Genomic DNA, 20,879 nt, shown 5'->3' with positions numbered 1-20,879 from the left:
GGGGGGGGGAGAAGAGAGAGGGGGCCATCTATAAAGGAGAGGGGAGAAGTGAGGGGGGCCATCTATAAGGGAGGGGGAGAAGAGAGAGGGGGCACATCTATAAGGGAGGGGGAGAAGAGACTGTATGAGGTGATAGTGATATATGTACAGTGGAAGTTATTTAGTAGCAGCGGTGGTGTTTGTCAGTATGTGATGGTATTAGTCAATGTGCGGTGGTATTAGCTAGTGTGCGGTGGTATTAGTCAGTGTGCGGTGGTATTAGTCAGTGTGTGGTGGTATTAGTCAGTGTGTGGTGGTATTAGTCAGTATGTGTTGGTGGTGTTAAACTGAGCACAGTGACCGAGGGTAGAAGCAGTCTGTCTCTGTACGCTGTGTAGTGGTGACGACCTGTAACTGCAGCTCAGCTACACAGTACAGAGACAGAAGCTTCTGACCCCATTTACTGTGTTATTATCTGTAATTCCAGTCATGGCCGTGATGATACAACATGTAGCCGCGTTGCGCTCACAACATCGTCTCATAACTTATCACCGCACGGCGAGTGGGCCTGTGTGCTCGGAAATGCCAGGGCTGATTTTTAGTCCCAGTCCGGCCCTGGTCAGACTGGAAAGAATATACCACTTCCTGCTGGACATACAGCAGCTAATAAGTACTGGAAGAATGGAGATTTTTTTTGATAGAAGTAAAGTACAAATTTCTGGCACCAGTTTATTTGAAGTAATTTTTTTTGCTGGAGCACCCCTTTAATACTGTGGACTATTTTACTTTTAAACAATTTGACAACCCCTTTTGTACAGTCAATGCAGTTTCTCCAGTGATCAACAAATCGGGTGATGACCGATTTCCTATGACAGCCTGGGAAATGTGGTCTTACATGTCACCCATACTGTCTTTACTCTGGAGGATTTCCAGGTAGGGATCCCCTCCTTCTCTATTCATTTCAGCAGCTTTATTTATAATACTCTTTGGCTGCCCTTTCAACATACAACAAAATCAGATTGTCAACCATCTCCTACATGTTAAGAAATCCGCCGTATATAACCGTATACCAGTGGTTTTCTAAACTGTGTATAGAAATGTCTGTGAACCACAATGATGTCGTGTTTTCAGTCATCATCATAAGCTTTACAGTAATGGAGGAGCTTTATTAATCTGTGAGACACAAAACACGGTCTGATTTGCCCATAGCAACCAATCACAGCTCACCTTTCATATATTAACAAGCTCTTATAAAATTAAAGCTGAGCTTTGATTGGTTGCTATGGGCCTGTTATACTGTCTAAGTTGCGCATGGCAACCAATCACAGTTAAGCTTTTATTTTACCAGAGTAATTTGAGAAATGAAAGCTGAGCTGTGATTGGTTGCTATGGGCCTCATCACATTATATTATTTAGTGTTCTTAGTGAGGCCTAACCATAAGCTGTTTGCTTGGTTACAAGTGGGTTTAGTGACCTCTGCAGTAGAAGTGCATCACCAGTCATTAATGGGTTAATGCTTCAGATGTGTTTGCCTGCAGTAACCATGGCAACCGTGGACTGTGATGACAAGCGCTTATGTCATAAAGAAGGTTCCATAAAGCACTGCACCGCGCCCTGATCAGTGCCATCTTGGATGCGCCAGAGGACCTTGAGCTTGACTACTTTACTGCCCCCTACACGTAATTTGGAGGTTCTGGCAGGGGAAAAGGGGTGGTCTGCTTTAGACTATCCCTTTATCGAGTCTCCACCTTCTTGAGAAGTGGACCTGGATCTGTGAGGGAGAAGAGATACATCCGCCTGGCCATCAATAAGGTGACAGATATCGCAGTCAGATCTCTCTTACATCCAGTTTATTATATGTATATTATGGTATTACCCTCTAAGCCCAGGGGAGGGGCAACTCTCCAGCCATGGCTCCCTCAAGGTTTCCCCCACAGGGGTTTTCCTCACCTGAGTGCTGGAGGGTGACTCTTCGTGAGTCGGGGGTCTGCCATTTTCAGTGTCATGTAATTTTAAATAAAATTGGGCCCCTTTGACACCTGATTACAATGTGTTGTGTTTTTATTTTGCATCTTTGGTTTAACTTGGGAGTTGGGGATCCATCACATATTGCAGATTCATAAAGCCGGACATCTGCCTGCTACACAGATCTATCACCTGCACAATGAGAGCTAGAAGGATGGAGCAGTGGATATTAGAACTCCTGCATGTATGTGCGTATACCTGGATTAAAGGGAAACTGAAATCTTGAAGAAAAAAACATGCATCGCAAGGTTTATACCTACATCTGCTTGGCAAATGGTTTTATCAAGTGACAGGGTCACACCAATCATAGCAATATGGACAACACCATAAATATACATCATATATACATAACCCAGTGGCTCTTGTGTGTGTGGGCAGCATCAGGGGCAAGGCAGAGTATTGTGCCCCCACACCCATACATCCAGGTGTGGCCTAGGTAGCTGCCTCCCCCTGCAAAAACCACAGGATAGGGGATATCAAGCTGATTGGTGGGGGCCCAGTAATCACGAGAATGTGGGGAACGTGTCCTCCTTAAATAAACAGTGGGGACAGTGCTCCATTAATTCTCTATAGATCTTGTTATCCCTTATCCTGTGAATAACCTTGGGAGAGGGGTATGTTCTCATGTACTATATGGCTAGACTCAGACTTTTTTCAGAAATATGTCATATGGCATTTTTGGGGTTCAAAAATGCAGAGACCAGATGTTAGTTGATAGTCAGTGGGGAAAAGCGAAACACAAGACCCATAGGACATTTTTCTGCTATGGTGTTATTTTTTTTCTGTGATTTGTCACAGGCTTCTATATGGAAATTTAGTGTTTTTTCCCCAGTTCTTCAACATAAAACCAGGAATCACATGATAACGAATCACATGACTTGTACCAAAAAAAACCCACAGGGGATAAAATGCTAATAATAATTTACACTAAAATGAGAACATGGCAGAAAAAGTGCCAGAAAAAAACACCAAAAAGCAGGAAGATGTGCAACAGTCTTTTTCTTGGTTCACATTTGTAGTGAATTCAGTAGAATTAAATTGGTACTCCGGCAAATTTTTTTTCTTTCAAGTCAACTGGTGTATAAAGATTTGTATTTAACTGTTATTTAAAAAAAACAAAACAAAAAAAAACAGCTGCTGTATGTCCTGCAGGAAGTGGTGTATTCTCTCCAGTGCTGCCACCTCTGTTCATGACACGAACTGTCCAGAGCAGAAGAGGTTTTCTATGGGGATTTGCTACTGCTCTGGACAGTTCCTGTCATGGACAGAGGTGGCAGCAGGGACTGTGCACTGTGTCAGCCTGAAAAGAACACAGCACTTCCTGCAGAACATACAGCAGCTGATAAGTAATGGAAGACTTTTAAATAGAAGTAATTTACAAATCTATATAACTTTAAGACCAGTTGGTTTGAGAAGGAAAAACTTTTTTGCCAGAGTACCCCTTTAAATTAAATATAAAAGTCAATTAGCTTGACAGTGGAAACTTAAACTAGACAATGTAAAAAAAGTCTCGTTCACATCACGTTTTTATTCTTTTTGCTCCATGACCTCCATTCCTTTCCATATAGTTATGATGGAGGCCACTTTATACCATCTGTTCTACTTCATACTGCAATACCTCCCATTCCTGCTTTTTTTAATCACACCCCTTTTTCTATTTTATGAATAAAAATTAATAAATAAACATACTGTGGTACCTTAGTTTAAAGGGGAACTCCAGGTAGAGGTTAAAAAAATGAAACTTCTGCAGAAGCATATAGCATTACTTACCTATCTTACCTATTTTTGAAACTACCAAAAATCCATTTGTTTTGGGGGGTTTTGTTCTGTTTTGTGTTTCTGCACTTCCTGGTTTATCAGTTGTACACAGTACTACAGGTTCCAGAATGCAATGCTTTCCCTCCACCCTGCACCCCGCCCAAAGCTGTTGCAGAACATCTAGGCTGTGTTCATACATTGTAGTTTCATTGTGTTACTGAATTATTTGCAGTAATTTATGATTTCATTGTGGTCCCACCCGCACAGCGCACAGTTACTACCTGTAACACCACACAGCACACTGTATTCTCTACCTGTAACACCACACAGCACACTGTATTCTCTACCTGTAACACCACACAGCATGCTGTATTCTCTACCTGTAACACCACACAGCACACTGTATTCTCTACCTGTAACACCACACAGCACACTGTATTCTCTACCTGTAACACCACACAGCACTGTATTCTCTACCTGTAACACCACACAGCACACTGTATTCTCTACCTGTAACACCACACAGCACGCTGTATTCTCTACCTGTAACACCACACAGCACACTGTATTCTCTACCTGTAACACCACACAGCACGCTGTATTCTCTACCTGTAACACCACACAACACACTGTATTCTCTACCTGTAACACCACACAGCACGCTGTATTCTCTACCTGTAACACCACACAGCACGCTGTATTCTCTACCTGTAACACTACACAGCACACTGTATTCTCTACCTGTAACACCACACAGCACACTGTATTCTCTACCTGTAACACCACACAGCACACTGTATTCTCTACCTGTAACACCACACAGCACACTGTATTCTCTACCTGTAACACCACACAGCACGCTGTATTCTCTACCTGTAACACCACACAGCGCGCTGTATTCTCTACCTGTAACACCACACAGCGCCCTGTATTCTCTACCTGTAACACCACACAGCACGCTGTATTCTCTACCTGTAACACCACACAGCACTGTATTCTCTATCTGTAACACCACACAGCACACTGTATTCTCTATCTGTAACACCACACAGCACCCTGTATTCTCTATCTGTAACACCAGACAGCATGCTGTATTCTCTACCTTTAACACCACACAGCACACTGTATTCTCTACCTATAACACCACACAGCACACTGTATTCTCTACCTGTAACACCACACAGCACGCTGTATTCTCTACCTGTAACACCACACAGCACACTGTATTCTCTATCTGTAACACCACACAGCACGCTGTATTCTCTACCTGTAACACCACACAGCACTGTATTCTCTACCTGTAACACCACACAGCACTGTATTCTCTACCTGTAACACCACACAGCACACTGTATTCTCTACCTGTAACACCACACAGCACACTTTATTCTCTATCTGTAACACCACACAGCACGCTGTATTCTCTACCTGTAACACCACACAGCACGCTGTATTCTCTATCTGTAACACCACACAGCACACTGTATTCTCTACCTGTAACACCACTCCGGCACTCACCGGATTCACCTGGATGCTGTTTATTTGCAAAGTTTCCCTGTATGCCATTGCCTTTGTATTTGGTGATTTTTGCAACTAAACAGCATCCAGCTGAATCCAGTGAGTGACGTTTCGCTATTATTTTCTACATCATTCCCTATCAGGGGATGATGGGGGTTGTGTTCATGTAACACTGCAGCCTTTAGGGGATCATGGGGGTTGTAGTCATATAACACTGCAGCTATGAGGGTATGATGGGGGTTGTGGTCATGTAACACTGCAGCTATGAGGGTATGATGGGGGTTGTGGTCATGTAACACTGCAGCTATGAGGGGGTTGTAGTCATGTAACACGCACCAGCTACCAGGGTATGATGGGGGTTGTAGTCATGTAACACACACCAGCTACCAGGGTATGATGGGGGTTGTAGTCATGTAACACACACCAGCTACCAGGGTATGATGGGGGGTTGTAGTCATGTAACACACACCAGCTACCAGGGTATGATGAGAGTTGTAGTCATGTAACACACACCAGCTATTAGGGTATAATGGGGGTTGTAGTCATGTAACACACACCAGCTACCAGGGTATGATGGGGGTTTTAGTCATGTAACATACAACAGCTATCAGGGTATAATGGGGGTTGTAGTCATGTAACACATACCAGCTACCAGGGTATAATGGGGGTTGTAGTCATGTAACACACACCAGCTACCAGGGTATAATGGGAGTTGTAGTCATGTAACACACACCAGCTACGAGGGTATGATGGGGGTTTTAGTCATGTAACACACACCAGCTAAAAGGGTATGATGGGGGTTGTAATCATGTAACACACACCAGCTACCAAAGGATAATGGGGGTTGTAGTCATGTAACACACACCAGCTATTAGGGTACGATGGGGGTTGTAGTCATGTAACACACACTAGCTACCAGGGTATGATGGGGGTTGTAATCATGTAACACATACCAGCTACCAGGGTATAATGGGGGTTGTAGTCATGTAACACACACCAGCTACCAGGGTATAATGGGGGTTTTAGTCATGTAACACACACCAGCTACCAGGGTATGATGGGGGTTGTAGTCATGGAACACACCAGCTACCAGGGTATGATGGGGGTTTTAGTCATGTAACACACACCAGCTACCAGGGTATAATGGGGGTTTTAGTCATGTAACACACACCAGCTACCAGGGTATAATGGGGGTTTTAGTCATGTAACACACACCAGCTACCAGGGTATAATGGGGGTTTTAGTCATGTAACACACACCAGCTACCAGGGTATAATGGGGGTTTTAGTCATGTAACACACACCAGCTACCAGGGTATAATGGGGGTTTGGGAAATACTAGCAGCACTCAGCAGCCTGACAGACAGCACATTGATGATGACACTCACTGACAGAGTTGCTGCTGCTCCTTTTCATAGTCCAGTCCCTGGTAGGAGGCCTCCAGCTGCCGCCATCACTCCCCCTCCTCCCTCCTCACACACAGCAGGAGAGGGGGAGGGGCCGTCAGCAGCTCCATGCAGCATGTGAGTGTGAGGAGAAAACCAGCCTGGGCCAGAGGCGGCATCCGGGGGCTGATAGGGCCGCACTTGCCAGGTACTAATGGTCTGGGAAGTGCCTGTGTGGCCCGAGGGCGCTGTCAGGAAGGCAGGAGAGGGGAAAGGAACAAACCCCTGCTGGAGGAGGAGGGCGCACCTGCAGACAGAACATCTAACAGCAGGAGCGCCCCCTGTTGCAACCGCACTGGCTGCACACCCATAAGGCCGGCCCTGCATCACGCCCTGCCCCCTGTCTGCATCATCAGCCTGTGCTCAGCAAACACACACAATGTGAGACAGAGGCATGGAAGATTTGTCTCCTAAGGGGGGAGAGCAGAAGGAGCAGGAGACAATGTGCATTTGCACAGGGGCCACTTTTTTCCACTTTCTGGATTTCTATCAGCTACCAGTGTGGCAGAACTGTACAGATACAGTAATACATTGTATAGAAACATCTATATAACTTTTAATGTACTTTTAATAGAAAACAAGTTTTTCTTATCCGGGGTTCCCCTTTAAGAGTAACTTGGTTTAAGAGTATGTATACAGTGAGCACAGGAGAGGAGGAGGTGGTATATAGGTGTACAGTGTGGTATATGGCAGCACATGTGTATGTATACAGTGAGCACAGTAGAGGAGGTGGTATATACTGTAGGTGTATATTGTGGTATATAGCAGCACATGTGTAAGTATACAGTGAGCACAGTAGTGGAGGAGGTGGTATATAGGTGTATAGTGTGGTATATAGCAGCACATGTGTATGTGTAGTAGTGGAGGAGGTGGTATATAGGTATACAGTGTGGTATATGGCAGCACATGTGTATGTATACAGTGAGCACAGTAGTGGAGGAGGTGGTATATAGGTGTATAGTGTGGTATATAGCAGCACATGTGTATGTGTACAGTTAGCATAGTAGAGGAGGGGGGTATATAGCAGTATAGTGTATATGGCAGCACATGTGTATGTATACAGTGAGCACAGGAGAGGAGGAGGTGGTATATAGGTGTATAGTGTGGTATATAGCAGCACATGTGTATGTATACAGTGAGCACAGTAGGGGAGGAGGTGGTATATAGGTGTATAGTGTGGTATATAGCAGCACATGTGTATGTGTAGTAGTGGAGGAGGTGGTATATAGGTATACAGTGTGGTATATGGCAGCACATGTGTATGTATACAGTGAGCACAGTAGTGGAGGAGGTGGTATATAGGTATACAGTGTGGTATATGGCAGCACATGTGTGTGTATACAGTGAGCACAATAGAGGAGGAGGTGGTATATAGGTGTATAGTGTGGTATATAGCAGCACATGTGTATGTGTACAGTGAGCACAGGAGAGGAGGAGGTGGTATATAGGTGTATAGTGTGGTATATGGCAGCACATATGTATGTGTAGTAGTGGAGGAGGTGGTATATAGGTATACAGTGTGGTATATGGCAGCACATGTGTATGTATACAGTGAGCACAGTAGTGGAGGAGGTGCTATATAGGTATACAGTGTGGTATATGGCAGCACATGTGTATGTATACAGTGAGCACAGTAGTGGAGGAGGTGGTATATAGGTATATAGTGTGATATATGGCAGCACATGTGTATGTATACAGTGAGCACAGGAGAGGAGGAGGTGGTATATAGGTGTATAGTGTGGTATATAGCAGCACATGTGTATGTATACAGTGAGCACAGTAGGGGAGGAGGTGGTATATAGGTATATAGCAGTATAGTGTATATGGCAGCACATGTGTATGTATACAGTGAGCACAGTAGTGGAGGAGGTGGTATATAGGTGTATAGTGTGGTATATGGCAGCACATGTGTATGTATACAGTGAGCACAGTAGTGGAGGAGGTGGTATATAGGTATACAGTGTGGTATATGGCAGCACATGTGTGTGTATACAGTGAGCACAGTAGAGGAGGAGGTGGTATATAGGTATACAGTGTGGTATATAGAAGCACATGTGTAAGTATACAGTGAGCACAGTAGTGGAGGAGGTGGTATATAGGTGTATAGTGTGGTATATAGCAGCACATGTGTATGTGTAGTAGTGGAGGAGGTGGTATATAGGTATACAGTGTGGTATATGGCAGCACATGTGTATGTATACAGTGAGCACAGTAGTGGAGGAGGTGGTATATAGGTGTATAGTGTGGTATATGGCAGCACATGTGTATGTATACACTGAGCACAGGAGAGGAGGAGGTGGTATATAGGTGTATAGTGTGGTATATAGCAGCACATGTGTATGTGTACAGTGAGCATAGTAGAGGCCCTAGGGGGGTATATAGCAGTATAGTGTATATGGCAGCACATGTGTATGTATACAGTGAGCACAGTAGAGGAGGAGGTGGTATATAGGTGTATAGTGTGGTATATAGCAGCACATGTGTATGTATACAGTGAGCACAGTAGAGGAGGAGGTGGTATATAGGTGTATAGTGTGGTATATAGCAGCACATGTGTATGTATATAGTGAGCACAGTAGGGGAGGAGGTGGTATATAGGTATATAGCAGTATAGTGTATATGGCAGCACATGTGTATGTATATAGTGAGCACAGTAGTGGAGGAGGTGGTATATAGGTATACAGTGTGGCATATGGCAGCACATGTGTATGTATACAGTGAGCACAGTAGAGGAGGAGTGGTATATAGCAGTATAGTGTGGTATATGGCAGCACATGTGTGTGTATACAGTGATCACAGTAGAGGAGGAGGTGCTATATAGGTATATAGTGTGATATATGGCAGCACATGTGTATGTATACAGTGATCACAGTAGAGGAGGAGGTGGTATATAGGTGTACAGTGTGGTATATAGCAGCACATGTGTATGTATACAGTGAGCACAGGAGAGGAGGGGGCTGGAGCCCAGGCAGGAGGAGGAGGAGCACACACTGACAGGGTAGGAGGCGGCTGTGCTGCTGCCGGCTCTTGTGTCTGCTGCTGCTGCTGCTGCTGCTATCAGTCTGGCCGCTCTACATCACCCGGGAGGGCGGGACGGATCAGGATTAAGCTGTCACATAGGGCATAACATGAAGTGACGTCCACTCTGCCAGGATAAGTGACAGCCGCTCTGCCTCCATACACACAGCACATAGAGACGGATGATGTGCCCTCTCCGGTGTGTACACACTCCTATCTGCACCCTGCACCGGCTCTGACCGAGCTCCCTCATCCACACGGAGCAGCACACAGTGACTGGGAATCCCTGGGCTCCGGGCCTGGCTCCGGCTTCCAGCTGGCTCCCTCCCGGGCTCTGAGTCCTGATCTCCCCCACAGCCAGCTCGGGGATCTGCCCTCATGCACCCGCACCATGTCCGGGAAGCATTACAAGGGGCCGGAGGTCAGCTGCTGCATCAAGTACTTCATCTTCGCCTTCAATGTCATCTTCTGGGTGAGTGTGAACACTGCCCTACAGGGGAACCGCTCTCCACTCGGGGGAGTCTCCATGTAACTCGCGTGGATCTGTGTGCATGCTGTTATATTACAGTCAGGGGGATTCTGGATTGTTGTCACTGTAGGATGTGTGTGTATATATATATATCTCTACCAGTGCTCAGGCTCTCCAGTGTTGTGTCATCTGAGGTGACTTCATCCACAACCTGCAGCTCCCTGGTGAGTCCATCTATCTCCAGCACTAGGGGCACATTGGGGGGGACTAGGGGGGCTCTGTGTGTAGCCCCAGTAGTAAAGAGGTTCTGGGAGTTTAATAAATACAAGGAACTGAAGGAGAATATTTTGTGTACGTAAAGTGCTGCGGAATCTGTCGACGCTATATTAATAAAAAATATTATTATTATGGTCTACCATTCTGGCCAATGTTATATGGGGCAGACAACTCATAGGGCAGCATGTAGTACAGGTAAAGGTTACCCAGTGCCATCACATAGATGTTATATGGGGCAGACAACTCATAGGGCAGTACCCCGTGCCGTCATATAGATGTTATATGGGGACAGAAGGCTCATAGGGCAGCATGTAGTACAGGTAGAGGTTACCCCGTGCCATCACATAGATGTTATATGGGGCAGACAACTTGTAGGGCAATATGTAGACGTAAGGTAGTGTCTACCCTGCGTCATCACATAGATGTTATATGGGACAGAAGGCTCATAGGGCAACATGTAGTATATGGTAGAGGTTACCCAGTGCCATCACATAGATGTTATATGGGGCAGACAACTCATAGGGAAGCATGTAGTATATGGTAGAGGTTACCCAGTGCCATCACATAGATGTTATATGGGACAGAAGGCTCATAGGGCAACATGTAGTATATGGTAGAGGTTACCCAGTGCCATCACATAGATGTTATATGGGACAGAAGGCTCATAGTCCAATATATAAAACAGGTAAAGGTTACCCAGTGCCATCACATCCATATTCTGTGGTATATAAAAAACTCATTGGGCTGTATGTAGTGCAGGAATTACCCAGTGCCATCACATAGATGTAATCTTGTAGGGCAATATGAAGTATGGTAGCGTTTTCCCTGCCCCCATCACATAGATGGTATATGGGACAGAAGATTTGTACGGCAGTATGTAGTACAGGTTAAGGTTACCCTTGTGTTGTCATATCCATTTTCTGTGTGGCAGAAGACTCAAAGGGCAGTATGTCCATACATCCATATGATCAGAGGTTGGTTGTAGTAGGTTATCTATGTACATGGGCAGAATTACTAATTCTGCCCATATATCGCGTGACTGCTTCTTTACAGTGTCGCCAAGATTCAAACACTTTCCCCCCTCCCGACATCATATTGATACATGATGCCAGTCGGGAAGAGAGACCACTACAAAGCTTCCCTGTCCATAGGATCCGTGGAATACAGGACGTGGGAATAAGCCCTTAGGATACAGTCACACATTAAGCAGTCTTTCAGGACTGTATATGATGTCTGAAATCATCCACAATCCAAAAAAATCAGTCCGTAATGTATCTGAATTGCATCCATAATCCGTATTTTTTGCGGATGAACAAAAAGGAGGAAGGTGATAGGTTGGAATGGTTTGTGTATGCTAAAGGCCCTATTCCACCGAACAATTATCGTCCGTATTCGGCCGATATCTGCCGCTACGAACGATAATCGTCCCGTGGAATAGAGTGCAACGATCAGCCGACATCGTTCATGTTGGCTGATCGTTGCAGTCGCTTGTTTTTCAACATGTTTAAAAACAAGCGACTGATATAGCAGCGATCTGCTGCTGTCGCTCCATTGAATAGGAGTGTCGGCAGCAGACGCTGCTATATCCTATGGGCTGCCCGGACGATCAGCGATCCCCTGGGCAGCCCCCCCGCAGCTCCCCGTCGCCCCCTCCCACACTCACCCGCTCGCTGCAGCCGCGTTGAATAGCGGCGGCAGCGAGCGGGGAACGAGGAGCAAACGAGCGCGGAGAGCGCTCGTTTGCTCCTCTAAACGACCGGTGTAATAGGCCCATAAGGCTATGTTTACACTGCGTATGAGACTGACCGTTCTGTGATCCGGCCGGTCTCTGAAAAGATCATCCCGGCTGGTACTGCAGTACCGGCCAGATGATCTTTCCAGCCACAGTGTTCTGATGCGGCCTGAGCCGCTTGCTTCATTGTGTGAACTGTCAGGTCTTTCTGCGGCCGGAATTCACTGAATTGCGGCCGTAGAAAACTGACATGTCAGTTGTTTGCGGCGCTGCATGGGATCCCAGCCAGAGCGTATACTAAGTGTATACGCTCCGGCCAGGATCCCATAGAAAAATAGACATTGTTCAACACCATACAAAGTACGGCCGTTAATGCCGATGGCAACAACGGACGTACTTTTAGGCTGTGTGAACATAGCCTAATGGTGCGTTTACACAGACAGATTTATCTGATTATTGAAGCTAAAGCCAGGAATGGATCTGAAAAGAGGAGAAATATCAGTCTTTTCTTTATGACCTGTTCTGTTTATAGTCTGTTCCTGGCTTTGGTTTCAATAATCTGTCAGTTAAATCTGTCTGTGTAAAGGGACCATTAAAAAAAAAAAATCCATTTTGATTTTTTTTCTTTATAATGAAAAACCGATCCTGACGCATAGAATACATCTGCATGTTTTTACCGTCTGGCTTTTCCCCCCCATAAAATATACGTGTTAAATGGGCATCTAAAACACAGGATGACCTAGCCTATGCAGTGCATTAGCCTAAGGGGGCATTCACATGTTCCATGCATAGTCCGTATATACCAACGATGTGCTCCGGAATAGAATGCAGAGCTCTCGACATCATGTATACTTATGATGCCAGGAGCTCTGAATCAGTTTACATTTTAGCACTACTGTACAGACACAACCACGCAGCTGTGTCATAGTGTAGCAGGAAGATTTAAACTGATTCAGAGCTCCCGGCATCATAATAAATCACGGTTCTGGGAATTATTTGGACCATAATCACTGAACATATGAATGCTCCCTGAGGGTTGTATCACACGTAGGCCTAAATATATCAATCTGCCTGTAATCAAAACTATCTGGTTTCACCCATAGCAAACCAATCTTAACAAGCTCTGGTAAAATGAAAGCTGAGCTGTTCGTGTTGGCCATGGGCATAGCCAGACAGTTTGCCATGGGCATAGCCAGACAGTTTTTGGTTTCAGACAGACAGATGTCAACGTCATTGAATTAGCCAGATCTTCTTGCGGGAAGGAACAACCAAGCCAAGGAATGTCTCTAGTCAAGACAACCACCCAAGCAAGGTATCCATCAACAGACAGCTGTTTCAGGGTTTTTGCCCCTCATCAGTGTGGAGTAGGTTTCTGGCTAGTGGGAGCGACGCCTAGTAAGTGCATGCAAAAGAACACTGATTGACCTCGGGGAGATCAACCAAAACACCGCAGAGGCACCATCACTTGTCTCGACGTCAGTGTATTCTAGGACATTACCCCCTGGGAAATTAAATATGCAAAAAAACACTTACTAGGCATTGCTCCCACTAGCCAGAATCCTACTCCACACTGATGAAGGGCAAATACCCCGAAACAGCTGTCTGTGGATGGATACCTGGCTTGGGTGATTTCCTTGACTGGAGACATTCCTTGGCTTGGTTGTTTCTCCCTGGAGGAAGGTCTGGCTAGCTCACTGATGTCGAGACACGTGATTGTGTCTCTGCAGTGTTTTTTGCATATTTGATTTCCCAGGAGAAAAGTCGTTGCCTATAGCAACCTATCAGATTTTAGTTTTCATTTTAAATGAAAGGAGCAATCTTATTGGTTGCTATAGGCAGCTGTTCCTCTTCACCTGGTTTGATACATCTCCCCCATAGTGTTTGTAGGAAAACAACTTTCCAGTCTGGAGGGCAGGAGAGGTTTATTATAGGGATTTGCTACTGCTCTGGGCAGAGGTGGCAGCAGAGAGCCCTGTAATACACTGAAAATACACCACTTCCTGCAGGACATACAGCAGCTGAAAAGTACTGGGAGTTTCTTTAATAGAAATAAATTAGACCTTTCTGGCACCATCTAATTTGAAAGATTTTTTTTTTTTTTTTGCTGAACTACCTCTTTAGCATTGTAGAAGTCTGGGCATTTTGAAAAACCAGCAGCCGCAGGGAGGGGGAGAGGGAATTTGATAACAAGTACGAGCTTACCTCTTCCCATGCCCGCGGTGAGAGGCGGGACTGGCCTCAGGACTTCCTCAGGGTTTCTGGGGTGTACACGTCAAAACCCAACTGATGGACTGGCCACCTAGCCAGTCAGTGACTAGGGCGGGACGCCACTCCAGTCACTGGCTGAGCCGCCAGTCCATCAGCCGGGACAGGCATTTCCCCCCAAATTGTGACATCATCACAACTCGGGAGGAAAATGGCTTCCGGCAGGGTCCCGGCACTGGTCCCGCCGCTTACCACAGGTACAGGGAGAGGTGAGTGCTTACTTGTTATCAAATTCCCGTATTCCCGGCTTACCTCTTTAGTTTTTCTTTAGTAAACACATTGGATATTTTTGGCTGGAATTTTTCAGTTGATATATTAATAAAAATGTCAGCTGTTCTACCAGATGAAAGTTGTTTGGACCAACAGCGTCCCCCTTTTAGTCCTATTAATATGAGCATTTGTCTATGTAAAACATGCGTGCAATTTCTAGGATTCAAAACATCAGAATTACTTGAGAATAACATGGTCCAACGTCTCCTCATGATTGTCTGACGTCCCACTATACGCCTTGCTGACCCCAATGTGAACAGTGTGATCTGCCCCAGGAAGGTACTGTGTATGGAGGGAGAACTTTGCACCTAGCGGTCCAGGATTCACTTCCAGCAGCTGTCAGGAAACTGGGGCACTTGGTGGTGACAGACACTCGCTATCATTTATTTATAAGGTGCTGAATGCATTTATGAGTTGTGTGGAAATTAGGCAGAATTATAACCTAATGTATGCACAGAGCCTGCTAAGCGAGCCGGGAGCGTACCAGTGGGAATCTAAATGTCTATATTTTTCCTAGTAGTAATATAGGGTTCTATGATATCGTATGTTATAAATGTGTATATTTGTCTTGTTTATGTCTCTATACCATTCATCCTGCTCTACTACAGAGATCCCGTGGCCTCTCCTTACCCGTCTGATTTAGTAGACACATGTATTCCCCATGAAATAACAATTCTGAAACGTCTTTTCTTATAGCTCTGTAATCGGCCATTCCTTGCTAGAAATTTATGCCTAAATAGCCAAGTGGGTGTGTCCCTACACTGTCTGGCAATGTTCTCTTTGATTGGCCAATGTAATGCTGCGTTTACACGGAACAATTATCGTGCGAATTTTCGCGATAACGATGGCTTTTGAGTGATAATCGGCTCGTGTAAACACAGCGAACGATCAAGCGACGAGCGAGAAATCGTTCATTTTGATCTTTCAACGTGTTCTCAAATCGTCATTAGTCGTTCGCGAAAAAATCGCTGATTGCTTCGTGTAAACAGTCTTTCAACGATTCACCCTATGTGTGACATAGGCTTAAGCGATCTTAAAACGATCGCAGTAATGATTTTTCCAAACGATATATTGTTCCGTCTAAATGCTGATTGTTATAAAAAACACATAGTTATTTCAAAATCGTTAATCGTTCCATTGGGCAAATTATCGCTCTATGTAAACGTACCATAAGACAGTGTAAGGACACCTCCCCAGCTGGTAACACCAAGGTAGCTATTTAGCCATATATATTTTTTTGGATGGATATAAAAAAATTTCTGGATGGACATAAAATCCGGCTTTCTTTGGGGGCTCCCGGCTGGACGTCCGGCTCAGCCAATGTCTATCCCGCTGCGAGTATGTCTTCTCATTGAAAATAAACCAGCAATGGATCCGCAGGGTGAAATCCGCAGCAGATCCGGTGTGTGTGTGTGTTTGTACCCTAAAAGAAGAGAGGTTAAAAAAAGTACGTAAAATAAACTGTAATAACATAATTTGCCCCATAAAATCAACAATATTTTTTTTCCTTTTCATTCCCCCCTTCCATATAAAAAATATATTAGGTATCGCTGCGTTTGTTACAACATGGAAAACATTATTATTAAATGGTCCCAATAAAAAGTAGAACTTGTCTTGCAAAAAATAATGTAGATGGAAAAATAAAAAGGTTATACCCTAGGAGGTACCACTTGGGAGGTGACTATGGAAAAATGAAAATAAATAAAATTAATAACTTGGGCATTAAGACTGGGGAAGGGGTTAGCCTTAGAAAAACTAAACTAAGCTAAGACAGGCCGCACCAAAGCTGCTGCTGCGCGCGGGACCGGATGGAAGAAGGAGCGCAGGAGAAGACCTGCAACATGGTTAGGTAAAGTATGGTGCTTGTGAAATTGTCAGTCGCCGGCCGCGCAACGCTATTCCACACAGCAATGCGCGGTCGGTGCCCGATGATTTTAGGTTTGAACCTAAATAAACTATCAGCCGATGATCGTTGTCTCTATTCCACGGAGCGATAATCGGCCGATTCGTATGATTATTGCTCCGTGGAATAGGACCCTTAGTACAGTGGCATGAAGATATAAACTGTTTCAGAACTCCCGGCATCATCATGAATGATGATGTTTAGTGTTCCTACATTCTGTAGCATATCATGCAAAAGTGCGGACTCTGCACAAAACATGTGAATGACCCCTTAGGCACCAAAAATGTCTAAGAGCCCTATTGCTCAATGCGATTATTAGCTGAACCCGATATCACCCCGTGTAATAGGGCCAGTGGTTACCTGATGAATGAGCATTTATAATAAGCACTTTATAAGTTCCCCTTACACGAAACTATAATTGGCCCGATCGTACGATTAACAATGTCGGAATAACGATTCTTTTTTCATAATGGTCAGCGTTTAGACGGTACGATATATCGTACGGAAATTCGTTTTGCGATCGCTTAAGCCTTTCTCACACATTGGTTAAATCGGTAAACGACTGTTTACACGGAACGATCTGCGAATTTTTTGCGAACGACGATTTTAGAACATGTTGTAAGTTCAAAATGCAGCCTTTACTCGTACAATTATCGTTCGAATTTGATCGTTATCGTGCGAATTCGCACGATAATCGTTCCGTGTAAACGCAGCATAGGGTACTACTATTATGATAATAATTTCCTGCCACCATTATAAAATAATGTCCGTTATTTTACCTAAAAAGACATTGGGGGAGATTTATCAAACTGGTATAAAGTAGAATTGTCTTAGTTGCCCCTAGCAACCAATCAGATTCCACTTTTCATTCCTCACAGACAAAACGATGGTGGAATCTGATTGGTTGCTAGGGGCAACTTAGACAATTCTACTTTATACCAGCTTGATAAATCTCCCCCTTTGGCATAACATAGCCTAAAACTGACAATTATCATGTTTATTACAATAAAGGGCATAGTGAACCGTAGGCCACACCAATCATAAGAAGAATAAAAAGATCTTTACACTTCCTCTGTGTGGGCAATATTTGATATAGTACAGACACAGTAATATATAAATCCCAGAATCATTATGCCACCCACAGTGCCTCATCACATTACAGCTATAGTGCCAATCATACTACAAGCCACAGCATCCTATTGCATTATTAGTTATAGTACCTATCATACCACCTCAGTGTCCCATCTATTTTACTAGCTTTATTTGCTCTCATTATCTGTCACAGCCTTCTAGTAAACCCTTCCCCTGAGCTTACCAGCCAGTTAAGGCACGCAGCAGCAGATGGTAGGGGTGAGTAGCGTCCTTTAATAGTCCCGACAACCCCTTTAAGTCCCTCCCTTCAGCCAGTCTTAGGCTATATTCACACAAGGTATGTACAACAGTTGTTCTTGTCATAAAAAATATGTTGTGTAAACATAGCCTTAAAGCAACTCTGTACACACAATCTGCCCTCCCCAAACCACTTGTACCTTCAGATAGCTGCTTTTAATCCAAGATCTGTCCTGGGGTCCGTTTGGCAGGTGATGCAGTTATTGTCCTAAAAAAACAACTTTTAAATTTGCAGCCCATGTCAATTTGGCGTGGCCTAGAGTATCTGTGCATTAGGCTGGCACCGCCTCTCCCTCATCCCGGCCCTCTTCATCATTAGAAACATCCCCAGGCAGGTTTTCTACTATTTATCACCTGTCTGAGCACAGCACCTGGGCTGGATCGTTACGGCACCTGTGCAGTGTTCATACAAATGAGGAATAGAAGAAATTCTACGAGGGCCATTCCTAATGGTAAAGAGGGCAGGGAGGAGGGACGGGGAGGTGGTGCAAGGTGAGGACATAGACACTTGAGGCCATGCCAATTTGACACAGGGCTGCAAGTTTAAAAGTTGTTTTTTAGGACAATACATGCATCACCTGCTGAACGGAACCTCAGTACAGATCTTGGATTAAAAGCAGCTATCCGAAGGTACAAGGGGTTTAGGGGGTCAGATTGCGGGTACAGAGTCACTTTACAGTGACTCTGTACCCACAATCTAACCCCCCCCCCCCCCCAAACCGCTTGTACCTTCAGATAGCTGCTTTTAATCCAAGATCTTCCCTGCGGTCCGTTTGGCAGGTGATGCAGTTATTGTCATAAAAAAATTATTTTAAAATTGCAGCTCCGTGCCCTGCGGGCGTATCTGTGTCCTAACTTTGCACCACCCCTCTGTCCCTCCTCCCCGCCCTCCTCATCATTAGGAATGCTCCAGGCAGATCGCTTCCTATTCCCCACCTGTGTTACCACAGCACATGGGCTGGATTATTAAGACACCTGTGCAGTGTTCAAACAGAAATAAATGTTCCAGTGGCATTCCTAATGATGAAGAGGGTGGGGAGGAGGGACGGAGGGGTGGTGCAAAGTTAGGGCACAGATACGCCCGTAGGGCACAGGGCTGCAATTTTAAAATTAATTTTTTATGACAATAACTGCATCACCTGCCGAACGGAAAGCAGGACAGATCTTGGATTAAAAGCAGCTATCCGAAGGTACAAGTGGTTTGGGGGGGTCAGATTGTGGGTACAGAGTCGCTTTAAGCCAAAAATAGGGACTAGATACATTTCCATCATTCCTTCCCAGAGCCATAAATTATACTTTTTCTATTAACATAGCCATATTTCCTCATGTTTTGTGAAGGATTTGTATTTTTAATTGCACCTTTTTTAATGCACCATGATAAAGAAATGTTTTAGGGTACGTTCACACGTAACAATTTAGCAGCAGATTTCACGCTGTGCTTATTGCCGAAAATCTGCTGCGATACTCATTAGCATTAGTCTGTAGCCCTGCATTCTTGCAGTGGATTGTAGTGGCAGCTTTCTTTAAAGCGACTCATAATCTGACCCCCCAAACCGCTTGTACCTTCAGATAGCTGCTTTTAATCCAAGATCTGTCCTGTCGTCCGTTCGGCAGGTGATGCAGTTATTGTCCTAAAAAACAACTTTTAAACTGGCAGCCCCGTGCCAAACGTCCGGGGCTTAGATTGTGTATACGTTAGGCTGGCACAACCTCTCTGTCCCTCCTCCCCACCCTTCTCATCATGGAATGCTCATGGAATGCTTCGGGTAGATTGTCTCCTATTCATCAGCTGTGTGAATACTGAACATGGGCTGGATCATTAAGGCACCTGTGCAATGTTCAGACAGTAGAAAATGTTCCAGTGGCATTCCTAATGATGAAGAGGGTGGGGAGGCGGGACGGAGGGGTGGTGCAAAGTTAGGGAAGAGATACTCCCGTTGGGCACAGAGCTGCAAGTTTAAAAGTAGTTTTTTAGGACAATAACTGCCTCACCTGCTGAACGGACCCCAGGACAGATCTTTTTATTTAAATTTCCGCGGGATTCCGTAGCTTGACCCGTTCACGGCCGCGCGCCTTTCCGCCGGCTCCTTAGACATCATTCTATGGGTATGCCCGATTCCGCTATCCGCCGAAATAATTGTCATGTCTATTCTTTTGGCAGAATGCAGAATCCGCCCGTGCATAGTATGGTGTCTATGGCATGGGCGGAGAGGTGCGCGGCCATGTACTGGTACGAGCTACGGAATCCGTCGGAAATTTTCAGCGCGGGTTCCGTAGTGTGAACCTACCCCAAGAATGCAGCACTATAGACTCAATATGCTCTCTCTAGTGGATCTAGTGGCACCTGCCTGGATTGACCCACAGGTCGGATAGTCAGCAGTATTTTCATACGTTTAACCCGGTCCTACATCTTTCTGCTTTGGGGAAAAATACAAAACTCCACAGCTCAAAGGCATGCTACTATATGGGTCACTATCCACTATCATGACTCTGTATGAGCTCAGAGACCTGTTTTGAATTTATCATGGTTACAATGTGAACAACCACCATCTTTTATTCACAACACTTTCCTTTGGTTATTATAATCTACCTCGCTGTCTGAGTTTTAATAATCTCTTCTATCTTCTGGGTTGCCAAGGTGTCTGTAATGCTTGTATCCAATTTTACTATATTGAAGTAATAGAGCTAGATGTTACCTTTTAATCAAACAATATTCCAAATTTTTTATAGCATTTTATAGGCATCATGGGCAAAGGAGAAGAATTATAAGATCCTGTCTAAATAGTATTATTAGGGAATTGATATTACATATTAAAGGATCTCTGCATTATTC

General features: G+C 44.7%; 1 protein-coding gene across 1 annotated transcript in view; it reads left to right on the top strand.

Annotated features, from left to right (window-relative positions):
• The first annotated feature begins 9,740 nt into the window (after nt 1–9,740).
• TSPAN5 (tetraspanin 5) overlaps nt 9,741–20,879 on the top strand; it is a 93,972-nt gene continuing 82,833 nt past the window's right edge. The window contains exon 1 of the mRNA XM_069976787.1: nt 9,741–10,214. Within this exon, the coding sequence (XP_069832888.1) occupies nt 10,134–10,214 (81 nt within the window). The 5' untranslated portion in view covers nt 9,741–10,133. The remainder of the gene's footprint in view (nt 10,215–20,879) is intronic.

This window comes from Dendropsophus ebraccatus, chromosome 7 (genome assembly GCF_027789765.1).
Source record: "Dendropsophus ebraccatus isolate aDenEbr1 chromosome 7, aDenEbr1.pat, whole genome shotgun sequence".
Lineage (NCBI taxonomy): Eukaryota > Metazoa > Chordata > Amphibia > Anura > Hylidae > Dendropsophus > Dendropsophus ebraccatus.
This window is presented reverse-complemented; position numbering and strand designations above follow the sequence as displayed.